General features: G+C 42.6%; 1 protein-coding gene across 5 annotated transcripts in view; it reads left to right on the forward strand.

Moving 5' to 3' along the window:
* The window catches only part of LOC138855226 (UDP-glycosyltransferase UGT5-like), a 35,897-nt gene that overhangs the window by 4,327 nt on the left and 7,060 nt on the right, over positions 1 to 24,510 (forward strand). For 4 of the 5 annotated variants that reach the window (XM_070103511.1, XM_070103510.1, XM_070103508.1 and 1 more), the window contains exons 2-6: positions 4,240 to 4,413; positions 4,675 to 4,923; positions 10,540 to 10,773; positions 11,027 to 11,191; positions 15,636 to 15,858. In XM_070103511.1, coding sequence (XP_069959612.1) covers positions 4,240 to 4,413; positions 4,675 to 4,923; positions 10,540 to 10,773; positions 11,027 to 11,191; positions 15,636 to 15,858 — 1,045 coding nt within the window. The remainder of the gene's footprint in view (positions 1 to 4,239; positions 4,414 to 4,674; positions 4,924 to 10,539; positions 10,774 to 11,026; positions 11,192 to 15,635; positions 15,859 to 24,510) is intronic. The other variant, XM_070103512.1, reaches the window with a different exon arrangement.

Genomic DNA, 24,510 nt, shown 5'->3' on the forward strand with positions numbered 1-24,510 from the left:
AACAAAAGTATTCAGTTTTATTTTGAAATACATCTTTTTTTGCACGTCCTTTTTTTTTCTCTCTCTCCTTCAAGTCACTATATGAGTCCAGACATAAGGTTATTGAGACACAAACTAACTTAGAAATTGGCCACACAGACCCTGAGCTGCTTTGGGGATTAGCGTGGACGGTTACAAAGCATGGCTTGCTTCTGCAGTGTTTTAAAAATTGAGGTTGGAGAGTTGAAGGAGGAGGTCTTGCTTCTCCAGGAGGAGATTAGGAGGCTGAAGGTCCACCTCAGTGGGTCTGGGAGAGAGTGTGAGGTGGCTGGAGTTGTGGGGAATGATGCTTCTAGCAGTGAGGTGCAGTCTGCCTCTCGCTGTGAGGAGGCTGTAGGTGGGGAGGTAGCAACGGCTACCAGCAGTGAGGTGCAGTCCAGCACCTGCTACAAGTGGCGAGTGGTTCACAGTAATGGTAGGAGAATCAGAATAAGGAAAGTTACGAGTGAAGATCTGAAGGTAGGAAATCGTTTCTCTGTTCTTCAGGATGAATGTACTTCAGTGGCCAGTGAAGGTAAGGGTACTACTGCCCCTGCTAACAGAGGTCAGCGTATTCTTGTGGTAGGTGACTCTCAGGTAAGATATATTGACCGTGCTTTTTGTAATAGGAATAAGAAGATGAGAGATAGAGTGTGCTTCCCTGGAGCTGGTGTTGGGGACATAGTCAACAGGCTGGATAATATCATGTCAGGTAATGGGAACAAGCCCATTATCTGTCTCAGTGCTGGTGGAAATGACATTGGGAAGGGTAGGAGAGAAGAGCTGTTTGATAAGTACAGGTCAGCTATAGATTTCATTAAGTCTAAGGGAGGGATCCCAATCATATGTAGCATCTTGCCTAGAGGGGGAGTAGGAAATGAATGGTTGTCTAGGGCAATTGGTGTAAATTGCTGGCTAGACAGATACTGCAAGGAACTTGCAATCCCATTCATTGACAACTGGAACAACTTTTATGGCAAACATGATATGTATGCAAGGGATGGGGTACATCTCTCTGGGGCTGGGGTGGTAGCGCTTGCAAACTCAATTGAGAAGGCCATTGGTGAAATGCCTATGATTTTAAACTGATAGAAGATAGAGGTATGGGTGTGTGTGGGGAACAAGCAGGTTGCAACACAAGGGTTGGAAACAGTAAATGTATAAAAGGCATTCAGCATGAAGTTATAAATAAAGACAATAGATCAGGTCAGCAAACAAAGGGGGACAGCAGAGGGCAGCAAGAGACTAGCTCCCTTAAGGTTTACTATACTAATAGCAGGAGTGTAAGAAATAAGATAGATGAGCTAAGATTAATTGCAAGTGCAGGAAACATAGATATTATTGCTATAACAGAGACCTGGCTCAATCTGAAAGATAGAGAGATGCCCTCTGAATGTCACATACAAGGCTATAAATTATTCCACACTGACAGGGTCAACAGGAAGGGTGGTGGAGTAGCGATGTATGTCAGAGACAATTTAAATTGTTGTGTTAGACAAGATAAAAAATTAGAAGCGTCAGCCACTGAATCTGTTTGGTTACAGCTTCTCGAGGGCCGAGAAAAACTAATTTTGGGTGTGATTTACAGGGCCCCAAATTTTGATAGGGAGTGCAGTAAACTTCTATGGGACGAAATTCGTAAGACATTTACATATGAAAATGTTGTGCTAATGGGACATTTCAACTACAGACAGATTGACTGGAGCAATTTGACAGGAAATTTAGAGTCAGGTGACTTTCTTGATACGATCCAGGATTGTTTTTTAAAACAGTTTGTGACAGAGCCATCTAGGGAAAATAACCTCCTTGACTTGGTTCTTGCCAGTAGGGAAACACTAATTAATAATCTTGAAATTAATGATGAGCTTGGGGAAAGTGATCACAAATCACACAGTTTTAATATATCATGGAATTCCCCTAATAATGGCAATCAAGTCTCCGTCCCTGACTTTCGCTTGGCTGATTTCATAGGACTGTAAAATTACTTAGGTGGGCTGAACTGGAATGACCTGACTAAGGGTCAGGTAGGTGGCGATGGTTGCCGATATGACGCTTTCCAGGGCATAGTTCTAGCTGCTCAGTCAAATTATGTTCCAAATAGGGAAATCAGATCAAACAAAAATGATCCTAAATGGATGAACAATAGATTAAAATATCTGATTGGTCAAAAGAGAGGCATATATAGGCAAATCAAAAGAGGAGAGGGGCAATTAAGAAATCGATATATTCAGTTACAGAGAGAAATAAAAAAAGGGAATTAGAAAAGCAAAAAGAGATTATGAGGTTAAAGTTGCAAGAGAATCGAAGACTAACCCAAGAGGATTCTTTCAGGTATACAGAAGTAAGATCAGGGACAAGACAAGCCCACTCAAAAGTTCCTCGGGTCAGCTCACTGACAGTGACAAGGAAATGTGTAGAATTTTTAACACATACTTCCTCTCACATTTTACACAGCAGGATACCAGCGATATTCCAGAAAGGATAAATTATGTAGAACAGGACGATAATAAACTGTGCACTATTAGGGTCACAAGTGACATGGTCCTTAGGCAAATAGATAAATTAAAACCTAACAAATCCCCAGGCCCTGATGAACTGTATGCAAGGGTTCTAAAGGAATGTAAAGAGGAGCTTAGCAAACCTTTGGCTAATATTTTCAACATATCACTACAAACTGGTATGGTGCCAGATAAGTGGAAAATGGCAAATGTGATACCTATTTCCAAAGCAGGTGACAGGTCCTTAGCTTCGAACTATAGACCAATAAGCCTAACCTCCACAGTGGGAAAATTTATGGAATCAATAATTGCCGAGGAAGTTCGTAGCCACCTTGAAAAGCATAAATTAATCAACGAATCTAAGCATGGTTTTACAAAGGGGCGTTCCTGCCTTACGAATTTATTAACTTTTTTCACTAAGGTATTTGAGGAGGTAGATCATGGTAATGAATATGATATTGTGTATATGGACTTCAGTAAGGCTTTTGACAGGGTCCCACATCAGAGACTATTGAGGAAAATTAAGGCACATGGAATAGGAGGAGAAATTTTTTCCTGGATAGAGGCATGGTTGACAAATAGGCAGCAGAGAGTTTGCATAAATGGGGAGAAATCAGAGTGGGGAAGCGTCACGAGCGGTGTTCCACAGGGGTCAGTGTTGGACCCCCTGCTGTTCACAATCTACATAAATGACATAGATGAGGGCATAAAGAGCGACATCACCAAGTTTGCCGATGACACCAAAATAGGCCGTCGAATTCATTCTGACGAGGACATTAGAGCACTCCAGAAAGATTTGAATAGACTGATGCAGTGGTCGGAGAAGTGGCAGATGCAGTTTAATATAGACAAATGCAAAGTTCTAAATGTTGGTTAGCAGTAATCAGAAATCAAGACAACAGTGCATAAGTGTTCGCAATAAAGCTAATAGAATCCTTGGCTTCATATCAAGAAGCATAAATAATAGGAGTCCTCAGGTTGTTCTTCAACTCTATACATCCTTGGTTAGGCCTCATTTAGATTATGCTGCACAGTTTTGGTCACCGTATTACAGAATGGATATAAATGCTCTGGAAAATGTACAAAGGAGGGTGACAAAGTTGATCCCATGTATCAGAAACTTTCCCTATGAGGATAGACTAAGGGCCCTGAATCTGCACTCTTTAGAAAGACGTAGAATTAGGGGGGATATGGTTGAGGTGTATAAACAGAAGACAGGAATAAATAAAGGGGATGTAAATAGTGTGCTGAAAATATCTAGCCTAGACAGGGCTCGCAGCAATGGTTTTAAGTTAGAAAAATTCAGATTCAGGAAGGATAAAGGAAAGTACTGGTTTGGTAATAGAGTTGTGGATGAGTGGAACAAACTCCCAAGTACAGTTACAGAGGCCAGAACGTTGTGTAGCTTTAAAAATAGGTTGGATAAATACATGAGTGGATGTGGGTGGGTGTGAGTTGGACCTGATAGCTTGTGCTACCAGGACGGTTGCCGTGTTCCTCCCTTAAGTCAATGTGACCTGACCTGACTAGGTTGGGTGCATTGGCTTAAGCCGGTAGGAGACTTGGACCTGCCTCGCATGGGCCAGTAGGCCTGCTGCAGTGTTCCTTCGTTTTAATGTTCTTATGTTCTTATTTCTTTTCGGTAATAAATTATTTGTTTGCCCAGATTCAGATGAATAATTGAATAACAAACTCTGACTTTTGCACTTACGTGTATATACAGATGTTTCTAGCTGGGATATATGTGATGGTGGCGGCCCTGGCGGCGGTAGTCGCGGGGGACTTAGACCCTCCTGAGAAACACTACAAGATACTGGTGCTTCTCCCAGTCTCCTCCCAGAGCCATAAAAACGTCTTCATCCCACTTGCTGAGGCTTTGGCCGACCGAGGTCACCAGGTATAACATTGCTCTGATTTTTTGTGATGATGAAATATATAATGCAGTCAGTGTTTCTCCAAGAAAAATTACATTTTGCAACAGGTGATTTTGAGACAGTCAACAGCTAAAAATGGATCCCATCAGGAGCATAAGTAATAACAGAACCTTTGGACGTGATGGTAATTGTCTTAGCTTTAAATAATTCAAGTAATTATCAACGGAGGTTTGATCATGGTCATTCAAGTTTACCAGAATCCTGAATCCATATCTTTTTTCCAGGTAACAATGTTGTCTAACAGCCCAAAATCGACAAATCATCCCAACATCACTGATATTAGCCATGGTCTTCAACATTTCCAAAATATAAATATGTTTGAGTATAAAGACGACTGGACTACCGGATTTACGATGTTTGAGAAAGTTCTTCCCGTAATTGCCAGAGACTTTTACAAAGTTCCTCTGGTGAAGGAACTTTACGAGAGAAGGAAAGAGTTTGATCTCTTTATAGTAGACCATGCGTTTAATGAGGTAAGAATGGCTCAATAATTATTAGTGTTACATTTGTAATATGTTGGTAGAATTACTGACAATATGTAAAATAAAAGGACACAAGTGCAACTAATGTGACATTTTATTGTGGCAACGTTTCGCTCTCCAGGAGCTTTATTAAGCCGTTAGTTTTACATTTAACAAAATGAATCCAGCTCATTCAATAGTTCTTCTAAAACATATTTAAAGAAGATTTTAATTTATATTTGGCATGATTTACATCAGTGTTAGCCTAGTATCTTTATTATGCACCCCATACCCATCCTTTGGGCAGTAGTCACCCCATACTCATTCTGCGGGCGGTAGTCACCCCATACCCATCCTGTGGGCGGTAGTCAAAAGATTACAGAGGTACATCATGGGTCCAGGGACTGGACCCCAAAGTTATGATAGCAGAAGTAGTTTCAAAGATAAAGAACTTCAGATAGATCTGGTTACAATCACGGCAAGTTACGAAGGTAATAATCCATCTACACTCCCATACATGGTTACAATCATGAACAAATTACAAAGTAATGAGCCACTGACAAGTCCACACCTGGTCACAGTTATAATGAGTTATCAATACAAATATTAAGTGGGTCATAAACCCACACGAGCGCGCACACCAGTGATGGAAATTCTAATGTAGGTAACCACTGTTGTCAGACTTTTTCAAACTGTGAAAGAAAATTTCCGCTAACTTTATCGTAGGAATTTCACTCACTTCTGAGCTGTTAGATAAGACACATATGCAACAGTTAGGTATCTTTATTTCGAAACGTTTCACCTACACAGTAGGCTTCTTCAGTCGAGTACAGAAAAGTTGATAGAAGCAGAAGATACTTTAATACGATGTAATCAGTCCATCACCCTTGAAGTTTTGAGGTGGTCAGTCCCTCAGTCTGGAGAAGAGTATTGTTCCATAGTCTGAAACAATATGGAGTTGAAGTGACAGGATGGAGCCTTATATACCACCAGGAGCTGAGATGTAGGCCACTAGTAGAGGTAAGAATGTTGTCGTTGGAAGGTCAGGTCCCTCTCAAATCCCGCCATTCTCACTAGGGAGAGGGACCTGACCTCCCAACGATTACATTCTTTCCTCTACTAGTGGCCTACATCTCACCTCCTGGTGGTATATAAGGCTCCATCCTGTCACTTCAACTCCACGATGCATTACTCTAACAGAGTAAAGATCAAACCAGCGAGTGGCACAACCAATGAGTCGTCCAAACTAGCACTTGCAGCTGTCGTTAGTGGCAGGCTGCAAGTCAAATGTAATGCGATTTTATCGCTCAAGGAGGCCTTTGTTGTCGTCTGTACAGACGACACAGAGGCTGAGAAACTACTTACTACTACTGCTACTACCACTCTACGAGACCAGGAATTTCTTGTCTTGACTTCCCCAGCACTGAGGGCCAGGAGAACTGTGTTCCTCAAGCGACTCGACAACCTTATCACTGTACAGGCCACTGAAGAAATCAAGTCATCTATCGAAGCAAAGAACCCTTGGGCCAAGGTGGACTTCATTACTAAAATACCCAATGCTTCATCCATGCTGAAGGTCACCTTCAGTGACGTCAACATGGCAGCCAGAGCTCTCGCTGAGGGCCTGGCTATTCACTACTTCCACATCAACCCAGCCTTCATCGAAGCAGAGAAATTCCAACATATCTCACAGTGCTATAATTGTTACTCATACTTATTCACCACAAATGATTTTCCTACCAAGGACAAGAAGTTCTGCTCCACCTGTGGCCGTGAGGGTCATGACTTCAAGAATTGCACTACTGCTTCACCACCTAAATGCTTGAACTGCAAGAATGACCACCATACTCTTGCTGCCAGGTGCCCTACCAGAAGAGACATACTCAAGAAACAACAACAACAACAACAACAACAAAAGAAACCCAGCCCACAAACAGCCACATATTCTGCTATCGCCAAGCTTGAAGCAGACACTTCCACGATACTACATGCCACGCAAGCTGCTCCCACCACTTCCCTGCCAGCACCTACTGCCGACTCCACCAAGACTCTTTGTTGCATTATGTATGCTCATGTACAGAATGCAGCTGAGCCTGGTTCCTTCAACACCACCATCAATGAACTTTTCAAACTAAATAATATGCCTGGCCTCACATTCCCTGCATCACCACCTTCCACTGAGATCCTAAAATCTACTGCAAATATTACCAGCATCACCGCTGCTCAACCGCTGTCACAACCTCCACTAGACACAGAGATGGACCACTGAGACGTCGGCAAACCCCACCAATGAGAGTCCACTACCGCTTGCATCCACTGCTAGAGCAACTGACCAGTCGGAAATCTCGCCTTCACCAGTTCAGCCACCAGCCAAGAAAGCAAAAACACAAGAAACTGCGGATGCACCTCACGGTGCCACTACCACTGACACTGCTGCACCACAACAAGTCCGATGCCTGAAGGGTGTATACTTCTACACAACCAAGCAGTATAAGAACAGAATGCTGTCTTCAGAAATCCATCAGCACCTCCTGGATGTAACACGACCAAACTGTTACATACACCACTGCAGACATGACCAGACTACTCACTGCCAACACCCAACACCTTGTGGAAGTCGAGTACACCTCAAAGAGGAAATTCAGGATGCTTCAGAATGGGGACCTTGAAGACGGTACCCTCCTCTAGCACGACTATCCATGACCATTCACCATGAAGACAAGTTTCCCCAGCACTTTGCTGTCCACTAAAGCTGGGGTGTGGCTCCAATCTACCCTGTAACTGCTGCCTCTGCCCGACTGCGCTTCCCTTCGGGGAAGTCAGCGCAAGATAGAAGACGACGACATCCTCCAACTGGACGGCCAAGAAAGAAGAAAGAAGAAGATGATCGTCACCCCCCACCCGGGGGGCCACTGCCGGGTCACCATCTAGAGAAAACCCGGGCCGGAAGTACAGGCGAATCAACATGAATGAATGAATTCAACTCCATATTGTTTCAGACTATGGAACAATACTCTTCTCCAGACTGAGGGACTGACCACCTCAAAACTTCAAGGGTGATGGACTGATTACATCGTTTTCAAGTATCTTCTGCTTCTATCAACTTTTCTGTACTCGACTGAAGAAGCCTACTGTGTAGGCGAAGCGTTTCATAATAAAGATACCTAACTGTTGCATATGTGTCTCACCTAACAACCTGTCGGTATTTTATACCATTTTAATGTTCACTTCTCAGCTGTTGCGACAATATCAGATTTTTCAAAGGCTGAGAGTGACTACAAAAAAAAAATGGCGGTTTTCAGGTTGAGTTATTATAGCTCAGTAAACATTATGTTCACCGTCTTTTTGATTATTAATTAAGGAGTAAGCTCCACATCTACAGTAATTGAAGAAATATTTTATATTAAGTTAATTCGTCTCGTCAGCTTCCTGTCAATTCTTATACTATAATTCATTAGCTTTCAGACATATCTAATTTTTATTTTAATCTTCCATTAGTTTTTCTCACAGGAACCACTGCTACTTTCAGGTGTTTTTATTTTCGGAACAACTTTAACTTGCTTCATGTGTTTTTGTCACAGGACAAAGGAAGATGTAATACGCTACTCTTATAAACTTAAAAGTCCTCTTATCCTTAAATCAGCAGAATTATCCTATACTTCTGTCTTCCGTGGATTGTATACACAAGAATTTTGCATATTTCGTATTATTTAGATCTATACGAACTTCTTCTTTCAACAAACCGGCCGTATCCCACCGAGGCAGGGTGGCCCAAAAAGAAAAACGACAGTTTCTCTTTTTAAATTTAGTAATTTATACAGGAGAAGAGGTTACTAACCCCTTGCTCCCGGCATTTTAGTCGCCTCTTACAACACGCATGGCTTACGAAAGAAGAATTCTGTTCAACTTCCCCATGGAGATAACAGGAAATAAACAAGAACTAGAAAGGAAATAGAAGAAAACGCAGAGTAGTATGTATATATATGCTTGTACATGTATGTGTAGCGTGACCTAAGTGTAAGTAGAAGTAGCAAGACGTACCTGAAATCTTGCATGTTTATGAGACAGACAAAAAACACCAGCAATCCTACCATCATGTATAACAATTACAGGCTTTCGGTTTACACTCACTTGGCAGGACGGTAGTACCTCCCTGGGTGGTTGCTGTCTACCAACCTACTACCACAGGACGGTAGTACCTCCCTGGGTGGTTGCTGTCTACCATCCTACTACCACAGGACGGTAGTACCTCCCTGGGTGGTTGCTGTCTACCAACCTACTACCACAGGACGGTAGTACCTCCCTGGGTGGTTGCTGTCTACCAACCTACTACCACAGGACGGTAGTACCTCCCTGGGTGGTTGCTGTCTACCATCCTACTACTTAGGAATCTATATGAATTATTGTTTAAATTAAAAAGGCTTACAATGTCATTTATTCAATTTATCAGCAGTGAATTCTTTCTATCCGAAGTATAATATATCAGGTCAGTCCAGCTGATGGTAGTGTATAATGAAAACAAGTGTAGACTACTGGCCTGCACACCTGGCTGTATAATAATAATAATAATAATAATAATAATAATAATAATAATAATAATAATAATAATAATAATAATACTTATTTCTACAAGTATATGTACAAGGTATACAGACCATAGCTGACATCAATGACATACTACCATATTGAAAGCTACTTGTCACGCAGAGCATTTCACACAAAAATTAAGTCAGTCTTGTCCCAGGATGCGACCCACACCAGTCAACTAACACCCAGGATGCGACCCACACCAGTCAACTAACACCCAGGTACCTATTTTATTTATAGGGAACGAAGACAACCGATGTAAGGAAACATGTACAATGTTTCTACCCTCGCTGGGAATCAAACGCGCTAAAAGGCAACAGAGGGAGTAACTGATTCTATTTCCTTCACCAAATAGTCAGGTATTTGCAATATCTACAGAGACTGAACATTAAAATGGTATAAAATACCGACAGGTTGTTAGGTAAGACACATATGCAACCTCTACTAGTGGCCTACATCTCACCTCCTGGCGGTATATAAGGCTCCATCCTGTCACTTTAGCTCCATATTGTTTCAGACTATGGAACAATACTCTTCTCCAGACTGAGGGACTGACCACCTCAAAACTTCAAGGGTGATGGACTGATTACATCGTCTTCAAGTATCTTCTGCTTCTATCAACTTTTCTGTACTCGACTGAAGAAGCCTACTGTGTAAGCGAAACGTATCGAAATAAAGATACCTAATTGTTGCATATATGTCTTACCTAACAACATCTACAGAGACTATGTACACTTGTACAGTGTATACAGTTATGTACAATAAGATAAATGCAAGCAAGAAACTCTGTAAGTAACGACAAGACTTGAAGGTAAGTCCACCAGGGATGATTGACAAGTGTACCACATTGCTTCACAACTTTAGTGGGTTTCTTTGTAGCTGGTTGATGGAGTCTCCTGCTCGTTATACCCTTAACACCTGGTCTGAAGGTCAAGAGACATGCCCATATGGGCGTGATATAGGCTGAATAAAGTGTAACAAATATATAACTGCATCAACAGTTTCAAACTAGAGTGACGCTGAGAATTGCTCTCTCCTTAGGTAGTGTACCCGTTCCTGCACCAGGCTCCCTTCATTATGGTTTCCACACCAGGCACTGACTACCGTCAGAGTGCCGTCCTGGGTAATGTCATGAATCCTGCCTATGTACCCAGCCAGTCGCTTGATTTCTCACGACCTTACTCCATCTGGCATCGATTTTTGAACACACTGATACATATAGCATTTGCAGTTTACTGGAGGAATTGGAACATTGTTCCTCAGCTTCAAAAAGAGGTATTTTTAATACTGACACAATTTTCAATAACAAAACTGTCAATCTTGATTTAGTGTATTTTTTAATAACAATATATATCAGTTATTTCAGAGTGATTGCATCTAATTTTACACCATTAATCTAATGACGATTTCCCTTGTACTTTAAACATCACTGTACAGTTTATCTAATTCCCAGGAAATGTTAGCTATATCGTTATATTTGGTGTAACAGTTGAAGTGAAATTTTCACAGTCGTGGCATTATTTAACAGATCTCAGCACAGTTCCCGGAGCTGCCACCGTTGTTGGAGTTAGAGAGGAACATGAGTCTAGCACTGATGAACACACACTTTAGCATCGGTATACCACTGCCTCTCCTGCCCTCACAGGTGGAGGTGGGCGCCATGCACTGTCGCCCTGCTAACCCTCTGCCTCAGGTGAGTTGTCCTGACTACCTAAGATAGTTGTCCTGACTACCTAAGATAGTTGTCCTGAGTACCTAAGATAGTTGTCCTGACTACCTAAGACAGATGTCCTCACTACCTAAGACAGGTGTCCTGACTACCTAAGAGAGTTGTCCTGACTATAAGACAGTTGTCCTGACTGTCTAAGACAGTTGTCCTGACTATAAGACAGTTGTCCTGACTATCTAAGACAGTTGTCCTGACTATAAGACAGCTGTCCTGACTATCTAAGACAGTTGTCCTGACTATAAGACAGTTGTCCTGACTATCTAAGACAGTTGTCCTGACTATAAGACAGTTGTCCTGACTATAAGACAGTTGTCCTGACTGTCTAAGACAGTTGTCCTGACTATAAGACAGTTGTCCTGACTATCTAAGACAGTTGTCCTGACTATAAGACAGTTGTCCTGACTATCTAAGACAGTTGTCCTGACTATAAGACAGTTGTCCTGACTATCTAAGACAGTTGTCCTGACTATAAGACAGTTGTCCTGACTATAAGACAGTTGTCCTGACTGTCTAAGACAGTTGTCCTGACTATAAGACAGTTGTCCTGACTATCTAAGACAGTTGTCCTGACTATAAGACAGTTGTCCTGACTATCTAAGACAGTTGTCCTGACTATAAGACAGCTGTCCTGACTACCTAAGACAGTTTCCTGACTATAAGACAGTTGTCCTGACTATCTAAGACAGGTGTCCTGACTACCTAAGAGAGTTGTCCTGACTATCTAAGACAGGTGTCCTGACTACCCAAGAGAGTTGTCCTGACTATAAGACAGTTGTCCTGACTATCTAAGACAGTTGTCCTGACTATAAGACAGTTGTCCTGACTACCCAAGACAGTTGTCCTGACTACCTAAGACAGTTGTCCTGACTATAAGACAGTTGTCCTGACTATCTAAGACAGTTGTCCTGACTAAGACAGTTGTCCTGACTATCTAAGACAGGTGTCCTGACTACCTAAGAGAGTTGTCCTGACTATAAGACAGTTGTCCTAACTACCTAAGACAGTTGTCCTGACTATAAGACAGTTGTCCTGACTATCTAAGACAGTTGTCCTGACTAAGACAGTTGTCCTGACTATCTAAGACAGGTGTCCTGACTACCTGAGAGAGTTGTCATGACTACCTAAGACAGTTGTCCTGACTATAAGACAGTTGTCCTGACTACCTAAGACAGTTGTCCTGACTATAAGACAGTTGTCCTGACTATCTAAGACAGTTGTCCTGACTAAGACAATTGTCCTGACTATCTAAGACAGTTGTCCTGACTACCTAAGACAGTTGTCCTGACTATCTAAGACAGTTGTCCTGACTAAGACAGTTGTCCTGACTACCTAAGACAGTTGTCCTGACTATCTAAGACAGTTTTCCTGACTATATAAGACGGTTGTCCTGACTAAGACAGTTGTCCTGACTACCTAAGACAGTTGTCCTGACTAAGACAGTTGTCCTGACTAAGACATTTGTCCTGACTATATAAGACAGTTGTCCTGACTAAGACAGTTGTCCTGACTATCTAAGACAGTTGTCCTGACTAAGACAGTTGTCCTGACTATCTAAGACAGTTGTCCTGACTACCTAAGACAGTTGTCCTGACTGTATAAGACAGTTGTCCTGACTATATAAGACAGTTGTCCTGACTAAGACAGTTGTCCTGACTACCTAAGACAGTTGTCCTGACTGTATAAGACAGTTGTCCTGACTACCTAAGACAGTTGTCCTGACTAAGACAGTTGTCCTGACTACCTAAGACAGTTGTCCTGACTATCTAAGACAGTTTTCCTGACTATATAAGACGGTTGTCCTGACTAAAACAGTTGTCCTGACTACCTAAGACAGTTGTCCTGACTACCTAAGACAGTTGTCCTGACTAAGACAGTTGTCCTGACTAAGACAATTGTTCTGACTAAGACAGTTGTCCTGACTAAGACAGTTGTTCTGACTATATAAGACAGTTGTCCTGACTAAGACAGTTGTCCTGACTATCTAAGACAGTTGTCCTGACTAAGACAGTTGTCCTGACTGTATAAGACAGTTGTCCTGACTATATAAGACAGTTGTCCTGACTAAGACAGTTGTCCTGACTACCTAAGACAGTTGTCCTGACTACCTAAGACAGTTGTCCTGACTATTTAAGACAGTTGTCCTGACTACCTAAGACAGTTGTCCCGACTCTCTAAGACAGTTGTCCTGACTAAGACAGTTGTCCTGACTATCTAAGGCAGTTGTCCTGACTAAGACAGTTGTCCTGACTACCTAAGACAGTTGTCCTGACTGTATAAGACAGTTGTCCTGACTATATAAGACAGTTGTCCTGACTACCTAAGACAGTTGTCCTGACTAAGACAGTTGTCCTGACTACCTAAGACAGTTGTCCTGACTACCTAAGACAGTTGTCCTGACTATTTAAGACAGTTGTCCTGACTACCTAAGACAGTTGTCCTGACTAAGACAGTTGTCCTGACTACCTAAGACAGTTGTCCTGACTATCTAAGACAGTTTTCCTGACTATATAAGACGGTTGTCCTGACTAAGACAGTTGTCCTGACTACCTAAGACAGTTGTCCTGACTAAGACAGTTGTCCTGACTAAGACAGTTGTCCTGACTATATAAGACAGTTGTCCTGACTAAGACAGTTGTCCTGACTATCTAAGACAGCTGTCCTGACTAAGACAGTTGTCCTGACTATCTAAGACAGTTGTCCTGACTGTATAAGACAGTTGTCCTGACTATATAAGACAGTTGTCCTGACTAAGACAGTTGTCCTGACCACCTAAGACAGTTGTCCTGACTACCTAAGACAGTTGTCCTGACTATTTAAGACAGTTGTCCTGACTACCTAAGACAGTTGTCCTGACTCTCTAAGACAGTTGTCCTGACTAAGACTGTTGTCCTGACTATCTAAGGCAGTTGTCCTGACTAAGACAGTTGTCCTGACTACCTAAGATTGGCTGATCCAGGACAATTGTGTATCCCTCCTGCACCAACACGATTGTCCTGACTACCTAAGATTGGCTGATCCAGGACAGTTGTGTATCCCTCCTACACCAACACGATTGTCCTGACTATCTAAGACTGACTGATCCAGGACAGTTGTGTATCCCTCCTACACCAACACGATTGTCCGGACTATCTAAGACTGACTGATCCAGGACAGTTGTGTATCCATCCTACACCAACACGATTGTCCTGACTACCTAAGATTGGCTGATCCAGGACAGTTGTGTATCCCTCCTACACCAACACGATAACGCCTAGCACTTGTGACCTTGTGTATTGGAATTACTGCAGTGTCCTAGCAGTTACAGTAAGAGAGACAATTTTAGCATCAGACTCTGCAGTATTACCTACATGTAACATAATCGTACCCTATTTATATGATAATCGCATCCTATTTGTTTAACAATAAGTAATCGCATTATCACTGGTTCCAGAAACTAACCTCGAAGTCATATACAGCAGAACTGGAAGAAATTTAATAACTATATTAACTTAATAAAACAAATTCCCTTAGATATGCATAGAATAATTCCCTAATTTTTGAGTATGTCAAAACCCTTAAGTAAAATAGTAATTGGAATTCGGTTCTCATTATATAATATTCAAAATGGAAAGAACTCACCATAAACCAAATGAATACAAATGTGAGAATAACAACTCACATAATAAATAACAGAACAAAAGCACCTAAGTGTTTTTTTATGTATTTCTCTGAAGATAGAGAAATATATAGTCGTAGATGTTTTTCTGTGCAACATTCCGGGATTTCCATTCTGGAAACACTTCACCGGTCAGTGTCTTCTTCAGTACAGTGGACGGTGAAAGATGAGGAGTTTGAGGTAATCAGGGACTGATTACCTAACCTGATTCTTGCTCGTGACCTTGCTCTTCCTCGTGATTTAGTCCTTGAAGATGACTGTCCTTCCGATTCACCTGAGAGGAGATAATTTTTTTGGATTCTCTTGTTCAGTGCAGATCCTTCCAGGGTTGACACCTTCCTAAAATACAAAGTGTACAGGAAACCTATAAACAATGATAAATTTATGCGCCATTTATCCTATCATTATCTTCTAATTTATGATAGCATCATCTGTTTATGTTTCAAGGTCTTTAGATTGTGCTGTAGAGAGTCTTTCAGTTATGAATGCCACCATTCTGAGGACAGTTTTACTGCATTGAAATTTCCACTTGCTTAACATAGCTTCTTGTTAACGTAAAGTCTATGGTAAATGTCTGCATATACACCCCTAATGTAACACTATGGTCCGACTTGGACCAATTGTAAGTCACACTGATGGTCCAAGTCGGACCGAAATGTCATAAGCTTCACTCTTCTAAGTGCGGGTTATTTATGTATTGTTCCAGTCACGGTATTGTGCCTTTTTGTTCTCTAATATATTACTGCTTAACAGGAATTGGAGTCTTGGATCACGGGAGCGGGATCTAGTGGTGTTATCTACTTCAATTTGGGTTCATTTTCTCGTGGTTCTTACATGCCAGTCCAGTACCGTGACGTCTTCCTCCAGGCCTTCAGGAGGCTGCCTCAGCGAGTCGTCTGGAAATACGAGGGAGAGTTGAAGAACGTCCCTGACAACGTAATGATTACCAACTGGGTTCCTCAGCAAGACATTCTTGGTTCGTTGTTAATTTATTGTTTGAATGTTTGTAATACATGAACTTATGTTGGTAATATAGTGAGTTTTTGGCTTCTGTTGGTTGCATGTCATTCTTATCTCTTATGCCAATCCTTCTTCATCAAACTAGCTATCTTCCTCACTATTACTTCTCTCCAAAGATATTTTGGAGTCTAACTATAGACATTAATATTATAAAACAGCAGTTGACAAACCACTCTTCTGTTTTCTTGCATCATGCATGGACATATTCAGGCCTCCCACTCTTGTATTGCTAGGTTATAGTACAAGATTTTTTTTCGCAAGTTAATTTCGGTGTTGTAAGTAGAGAATTCCTTTCCGAATTGAACTCAGTTTTTTAAGAAAAATAAGAAATAAGCAGCACTGCAGCAAGCCTACTGGTCCATGCTAGACAGGTCCAGGTCACACCCACTCAATAAGGAAGGAGCAGAGAAAGATACATATGTACAGTTCAGGACATTTATTAAAGGAAACGTCTCGCCAGGAGTGACTTCATCAGTCCTAATACAGAGAAAACTAAGAAAACGAGTATATATACACAAATAATCCGCAAATATAAGAGAGGAGCTTACGACGACGTTTCGGCCCTACTTGGACCATTTACAAAGTCACACTAACGAAAAAGGTTGTTGTTAAAGATTCGCCGGTAATCTCCCGGCCCGGGCCTTTTCCAAGTGGTGGCCCGACACTGGCTCCCTGTCTAGGGAGTGTCTGAGACCTAAGTCTCCCGTGGGAGGAGGCACAAGTACCCCCTCATCTTGTGAGCTACAAGCTCGGGCTCAGGCAACAACCCTGCCCTAGAAGGGCTGGGCATGGTGTCGATCGTACCCCCTCATCTTCGGGACCAAATGTCCCCGGCCTAGCCTCAATCCCCGCCATCACGGATCTCGTAGGGAGAAGCTGAGCCTCTCGGGTCTGCCATCTCCGCCCAAAGGGGGCTAATGGGAATGATAGTCTTGTGAACCATACCCCGGCCGGGATTGAACCCGCGGTCAAAGAGTCTCAAAACTCCAGACCGTCGCGTTAGCCACTAGACCAGCTAGCCACAATAAGATTCGTCCAACTAGGTATATTCCTACACCATAGGAAGGTTAGCACAGGCACCACTGTGACCACAAATGCAAGTTTTTACAGACGAATCTCCAGCTAGCGTGGCCGCGGGTTCAATCCCGGCCGGAGTATGGTTTGTTTGTAATCGTGTCATTACGATTTCGTGAGTCATGTTGACGGCAGTGAGGGGACTTGAGCTAGAGTTCGTCACGGCCACGCTAGCTGGAGATTCGTCTGTAAAAACTTGCATTTGTGGTCACAGTGGTGCCTGTGCTAACCTTCCTATGGTGTAGAAATATACCTAGTTGGACGAATCTTATTGTTGCTAGCTGGTCTAGTGGCTAACGCGACGGTCTGGAGTTTTGAGACTCTTTGACCGCCGGTTCAATCCCGGCCGGGGTATGGTTTGTTTGCAATCGTGTCATTACGATTTCGTGAGTCATAGTCTTGTGAGCTGAAAGCTCTGGCTCAGGTACCTACCCTGCCCTAGAAGGGCTAGGCATGGTGTCGATGCTATCGAACTGTGTAGTGTTATGTATGGTCTGTGAACGAAAAAGGAACGAACGAGCGAACGAAAGTTCAGGTAAGATCCCAAATGGGATGAGCGGGGAAGACGAGACAGACGAAGAATAGTGCTGGAGAGGAGTGTTCTTAGTCGTAGAAATAGAGCCAGGGCTTAACCCAGCAGCGAGGTCGACGAAAAAGGAGAGCAGGAGGGGTATATATAGGCAGGAGGGTGTAGTAGTAGTAGTGGAGGTAGAAGGTAGTAGTAGTGGGGAGGTAGGAGGAGGAGGAGGAGCCAGTCAGATACTAAGAAAGAGGAGCACTGCAAGGGAGCTAGGTGCCCACAGAGGGTAAGAGCAAGAACACAGAGTGGGGAAAAAAATATTTCTTGTTCCTCCTGTCATCTTCAGTACTTTAGAGACACTGGCCAGTCTCTTTCTGATAGACTTTGGGAGCACAAAAGTAGTGTTAGGTTTGCCGACACTAACAATGCTCTTTTCTGTCACATTAGAGATCACAGTCATTCTGTTGATTGGTCTTCTGCTAAAACTGTCTTCCCTACTTCCAATTTCAACAGTCGCCGTCTGGTTGAATCCTCCCCAATACACAGCTTTCCCTGTATGAATCTTAGTCCTGGCTTTGTCTCTCTTGATGCCTTCCTCTCCCACTACATTGTTAAATGCTCCAGACTTCAGAACACCCGTGACTTAACCTGATTCCTCCTTTTTCTTCTTCTCCCTCTTCCCCCTTTCCTCTTTTCTTTTATCTCCTTTGGGTTGTCTTTCTTTTGCCTTGTGTATTTGTTCCTTTATTATTTATTTTTTCCCCATTCTGTGTTCTTGCTCTTACCCACTGTGGGCACCTAGCTCCCTTGCAGTGCTTCTCTTAGTATCTGACTGGCTCCTCCTCCTCCTACCTCCCCACTACTGCTACCTTCTACCTACACTACTATTAATACCACCTCCTGACTATATATACCCCTCCTGCTCTCCTTTCTCGTTAGTCTGACTTTGTAAATGGCCCAAGTCGGACCGAAACATCGTCGTAGGCTCCTCTCTTCTATATGTGGGTTATTTGTGTATCGTTCCATTCATGGTATTGTGCCTTTTTTGTTATTTATAAAACGAAAATATATATGGCAGTATCCAGGTGGAGTGTAACATGTGTTGAAGATTTTGGCCTTACCTGCTGTGTTTAAATTATAACTATATATAATGAACACTTAGCTGATAAATGACAGCAAATCGTCTACACAGCCGCCCCTGCAGACGAGGTCTAGAAGCTGTCGAAACCATCACAACACTGGGCTGTCAAGAGATACAATTTGTAAGTATAAATTACCCCTGGGGGGTGTTATGTCAGCATATTTCATTCGATGATGGCTGACGAAATACCTACTTGTTTGGACTCAAAAGTCCACACCTTACTGCCGATTATAGGTTGATTACAAACTCCTTGTGACTCAAGAATTGTGCAATCCCCCGATCTACAAGAAATTCGTAACATACCTTGCTCTTTGTAACGTGAGCTATGGTGTTCTCAACACCTTCGACAGGTATCGGTGACTTGATAGAAGCTGAGGTGTCCTTGGATGTCCACGTCTTCCATTGTCTAGGAAACGCACACTGGTACACTATGTTCCACAAGATTTGTCTTTATTGTTCACAATGTATCACAAGAGAAGCTGATCACACTTCTCTTATGTTTATTGTGTTTGAGACACTTTGTTCACACTAACGCACAGATCAGTGTTCTTTGCTAGTTATCCTGGCGTCAGTGTCACTCTCCCTAGAGTCAAAGATAGTCTGGCGATGCCACACCACCCCAAGCCGTCACTGCCCTAATACACAAAAAAAATGCTGACCTAGTACCTTGCATCCTTGTCACCTCCTCGATGAAGCAAAGCAGAATGTTTGTTTCTTTCTGTCTTAAGCATAGACAACAATGTACACTATCTTTACTATGGTAATAAAGTGGGAGCAGGATTTTCCTTAATTGTCCTGCTAAGTAAGAGATGTACTGTCTCTTATAAAAATACACTTTGCAACACCGCTGCAAGGAGCAGAGGTCACTTGACTACGTGGCATAGCATCTGTGATCAATTACTCACTCTAGCAGTAAACAAGACGCTCGCCCCTTCTGAGAGGGCTTGGCCCCTCAGGGCTGAAAGGGCTGAAGGGGGCTGATACCCCCCTCCTGGAGAAAATTTCTCCACAACATGGGTAGTAGTAGTAGTACTGAGACTGGTTGAGTTAGAGAAGGACCTCTTAACATCATGTTACAGCAGTCTCCAGAATCGGTAACATTCTATTGATTAGCAGTTTGGAGATAGTGTAATTGCCGGACTTTTGGTGGATGGTGATACTTAGAGCAATTAGGGCAGCTTCAATGCACTTTGGCCGTCATAAATTGTCTTCCTTAATCACTAGTCTTGCCTCACTGAAATTCATGAGGTGTCCAGCATCGTCCCCATGTTTAACACAAGCGTTTTTGGTCTTCATCTCTGCAAGTATTTTGTGTTTCATGATCCTAACATCGAGAGATCTGGCTGTTTCACCCACATGCACTCATGCCAGAGTCATTCTTGGGATTTTGTACAAGGTTTGTAATAGTAGCTGAAGAGCTGGTGGATGTTTTAGCTAGTTTTCTATCAAAAAATCTTGAAACGTTAGTTGCAACATCGCTGATCGGTAAAACGCTGTAACTTGGAGGCTTTTTTTTCAACATGATTGGTGTTGGTCTTGTTGAGGATTCGTGTCGAACGTTTCTTGCAATCACGTATGAAGTTTACCGGGAAATGTAGCGAACTAAAGGAATGTGCAATGTATGTACATTCTTCGTTGAGGAACTGTGAACTGGAAATTCTGTAGCTCTCAGAAAAAAGCCTATAACTACCCTTCTTTTAGTTCTGGTGTCATGGTGAGAGAAGAAGTGTAGATCGTTCTCGTAGGAATGTTTAAGGTAGACTTTACAAGAAATCCTGTTTTCCCCAGTGAGTAGGAGAACATCGAGAAAAGGTAATCGGTTGTCCTCCTCCTTCAGTGTAAATATGATGGTTCCAGAGTGTTGATAGTGTTGAGGATGCCACGTACGTCTAGATTTTTGGGTACAATGACCAAAATATCATCAACGTACCCCATCAATGTAACTGCCACTATATATACTCGTTTTCTTAGTTTTCTCTGTATTAGGACTGAAGAAGTCACTCGTGGCGAAAGGTTTCCTTTAATAAATGTCCTGAACTGTACATAAGATCTTTTTGCACATCTTGTCGGTATTAACGTACCATTTCTCAAGGAAGCAGCACTGCAGCAAGCCTACTGGCCCAAGCTCGTCAGGTCTTACTCATACCCACTCATGTATTTGTTTAACCTATTTTCAAAACTGCACAACGTTTTAGCTTCAATGACGTTATGCAGGAGTTTGTTCCACTCATCCACAACTCTATTACCAAACCAGTGCTTTCCTCTACCATTTCTAAATACAAATTTTTCTAGCGTGAAACCAGTGCAGCGAGTTCTGTCTTGGTTAGATATTTTAGCACGTTATTTACATTCCTCTATTTATTTCTATTTTCAACATATACGCCTCAATCATATCTTCCTAATTCTAAGCTTTTCTAGAGTGCACATTCAGGGCCCTTAGAATATCAACTTCAACTTCAGCACTACCAGAGCTGTGGTAAAATGAGGAGGAAGAAGGATGGGGAAGTATGGAAATACTGGAAAAGGATGGGATGGAGGAGGAGAGGGGAAGAAAGGTAAGTGGCCCATCCACTTTCGTGTAAGTCATACAAATGTACTGCTGCATGGATGGAGAGGTATGAAATTTGACGGTACATGGCTCCCATGGTAGAGGTGTTATGAGGGCGGCAGCATCAGAGAGGCAGGAAAGGCAGACTGATCAGGTGGAAGCTCGTTACACTGGTGGAGGTGAGCCATTCAAAAGAGACTTGAACTTCTTTCTTGTGAGGTATTCCACTTCATATGGGTGTATGGCGCTTGTTGCAGGATGGGTGGAGGTTTATATTATTCGACTGAGAGTGGTGGTGAATCCTGGGTCGCAGGTGAACTTGAAGGTGCCATCTTGGAGGCGCTGGACGAGTTCCTTGCCAAGCATTGCGTCGCTGTAGTTGTCAGTAGTGAAGAATCGTGTGCCAGGGTTATCGATGAATGGCACCATCTCCTCCTCAGGGTCTGAGGTAGCCTCAGGAGAGTTGGCAACAGTGGCAGTAGATGAGGTGTGAGCTTGAGCCGAGGCAGTGCGAGTTACAACCCCAGGATGTGGTAGTTTAGGCTTCTTAGCTGGTTGTGGCAGTGACGTGACAGGCGAGGTCGCTGATTGGTTCGTTGAGGCAGGAAAAGCTGCTGGTGTTAAGGAGGATGCTGACTGGTTGGTTCCTGAGTTAAGTGGAGGCAATGGTGGCACCTCATTGGCTGTTGCTGGAGTGACGTCACTTAAAGTTGGTGGAGGTGGTGATGGAGCTGATGCTTGGAAGTGGCTTGCTGGTGTCGAAATTACCACTGGACGTGAGTTGGTGTTGAGAATGGCAGAAGATGGTAGAGAAGCTGGGAAGGTGGACTCAGACATGTTTAATTTGAAAAGTTCATTAATGGCTGTGTTGAGTCCCAGGAACAGCAACATTGTGCATGTGTACATAGACCATGCAGTAGTAGATTTTTGTTGGGTCATAGTCAGGTGGGATGTTGGTAGTAGAGTGTTGAGTAGAAGCTTGGAGGATTTTCGTTATGTTAGCATGCAATTTTGCAATAGCAGCGTAGGTGGGTAACCTGGAAGAGAACTTTTTCTGCGCAGCTTCTTGAGACTTATTCAGAATATCTTTTCGTGTGGGACATTTAGTAGCAAGAGTGTGATGATCGTTGCTTTTGCAGTTCAGGCATGAAGGTGTAGGTGGAGCAGTGGCAGTGCAACACTTGAAATCACGGCCGTCGCAACCACATGTTGAGCAGAACTTCTTTTCCTTCACAGGACAGTCCTTGGTGTTGTGAACATATGAGTAACAATTCCAGCAGTGATGAATGTAGTGGTACCTCTCAGCTTCGATGTAGATGGCGCTGATGAAGTAGAAATAGACGGCAAGACCATCTGTCAAAGCGGTAGCTAACATGTTCATATCGGTGAAGGTGATTTTGAGCATGGACGAAGCTGTGGGGATTTTTGTGATGCTCCCAACAGTTGCCCACCAGTTTTGATCCTCAATGGATGTCTTGAGTTCATCGACTGGTTGAGAAGTGAGAAGCTTTTCCAGTTTCTTGAGGGTTGCTGTCCTCCTTGCCCTGAGAGCTGGAGAGGACATGACAGTAAATCCTCGAGCAGTGAGAGTGGTGGTGGCAGCAGTAGTAACTCCTCAGCTTCCACATCATCTTTACACACGATAATGAAGGCCTCTTAAAGTGTCAATATGGTGTTCAACTTCACCTGCAGCCCGCCTCGAACGGCAGCTGCAAGAGCAAGTTTCGAGGAATCGTTTACAGTACCGCTGATGGGTTTGAACTTGACACGATTTGCATAACTCCTGGTGGTGCCCAGTCAATGATCTCAGCATATCCTCGCAGGAGAGATTTCTTATGCACTGGATCAACTTTGTCATCCTTCTTTGTACGTTTTCCAGTGCATTTATATCCATTCTGTAATACGGTGACCAGAACTGTGCAGCATAATCTAAATGAGGCCTAATCAACAATATATAGAGTTGATGAATATCCTGAGAGTTCCTGTTAGTTATACTTCTTGATATGAAGCCCTGAGGATATGCCTCCAATAGAGAACCCTCAATATTGGGTTCAAATTAGATAAGTTTATATTTAGAAAGTACTGGTTTGGAAATAAGGTAGTCGATGCTTTACTGTGAACATTTATTCAATGCTGTTTTTCCCTAAGAACATAAGAACATAAGAAAGAAGGAACACTGCAACAGGTCTACTGACCCATGCAGAGCAAGTCCATGTCCCATCCTCCCCAGATAATCCCAATGACCCACCCAGTCTGGTCACCTCCACTCAAGCAGCACAAGCTATTTTTAAAACTACACAACGTTTTAGCCTGAATAACTGTACTTGGGAGTTTGTTCCACTCATACACAACTCTATTACCAAACCAGTGCTTTCCTATATCCTTCCTGAATCTGAATTTTTCCAACTTGAAACCATTCCTGCGAGTCCTGTCTTGGCTGGAAATTTTCAGCACGCTATTTACATCCCCTTTATTTATTCCTGTTTTCCATTTATACACCTCGATCATATATCCCCTAATTCTATGCCTTTCGAGAGAGTGCAGATTCAGAGCCCTCAGTCTATCCTCATAGGGAAGATTTCTGATAGATGGGATCATCTTTGTCATCCTCCTCTGTACGTTTTCCAGAACATTTATATCCATTCTGTAATACGGTGACCAGAACTGAGCAGCATAGTCTAAATGAGGCCTAACCAAGGATATATAGAGTTGAAGAACAACCTGAGGACTTCTATTATTTACACTTCTAGATATGAAGCCAAGAATTCTGTTAGCTTTATTGCGAACACTAATGCACTGTTGTCTTGGTTTTAGATTCCTGCTAACCAGAACTTCTAAATCCTTTTCGCAACCAGTTGTATTAAGATTTATGTTATTTAGTTTATATGTCGCATGGTTATTTTACTGTCCAACATTTAGAATTTTGCATTTGTCTATATTAAACTGCATCTGCCACTTCTCCGACCATTGCATCAGTCTATTCAAATCCTGGAGTGCTCTAGTGTCCTCATTAGAATGAATTGGACGGCCTATTTTGGTGTCATCAGCAAATTTGTTTATGTCGCTATTTATTCCCTCATCTATGTCGTTTATGTAAATTATGAGTAACACCGCTTGTGACGTGCCCCCATTCTGATTTCTCCCAATTTATGAAAACTCTCTGCTGCCTATTTGTCAGCCATGCCTCTACCCAGGAAAAAATTTCTCCTCCTATTCCTGTGCCTTAAGTTTCCTCAATAGCCTTTTACGTGGAACTCTATCGAAAGCCTTACTGAAGTTCATATACACAATATCATATTCATTACCATGATCTACCTCCTCAAAC

The sequence above is a fragment of the Cherax quadricarinatus genome, chromosome 85, assembly GCF_038502225.1.
Source record: "Cherax quadricarinatus isolate ZL_2023a chromosome 85, ASM3850222v1, whole genome shotgun sequence".
NCBI lineage: Eukaryota > Metazoa > Arthropoda > Malacostraca > Decapoda > Parastacidae > Cherax > Cherax quadricarinatus.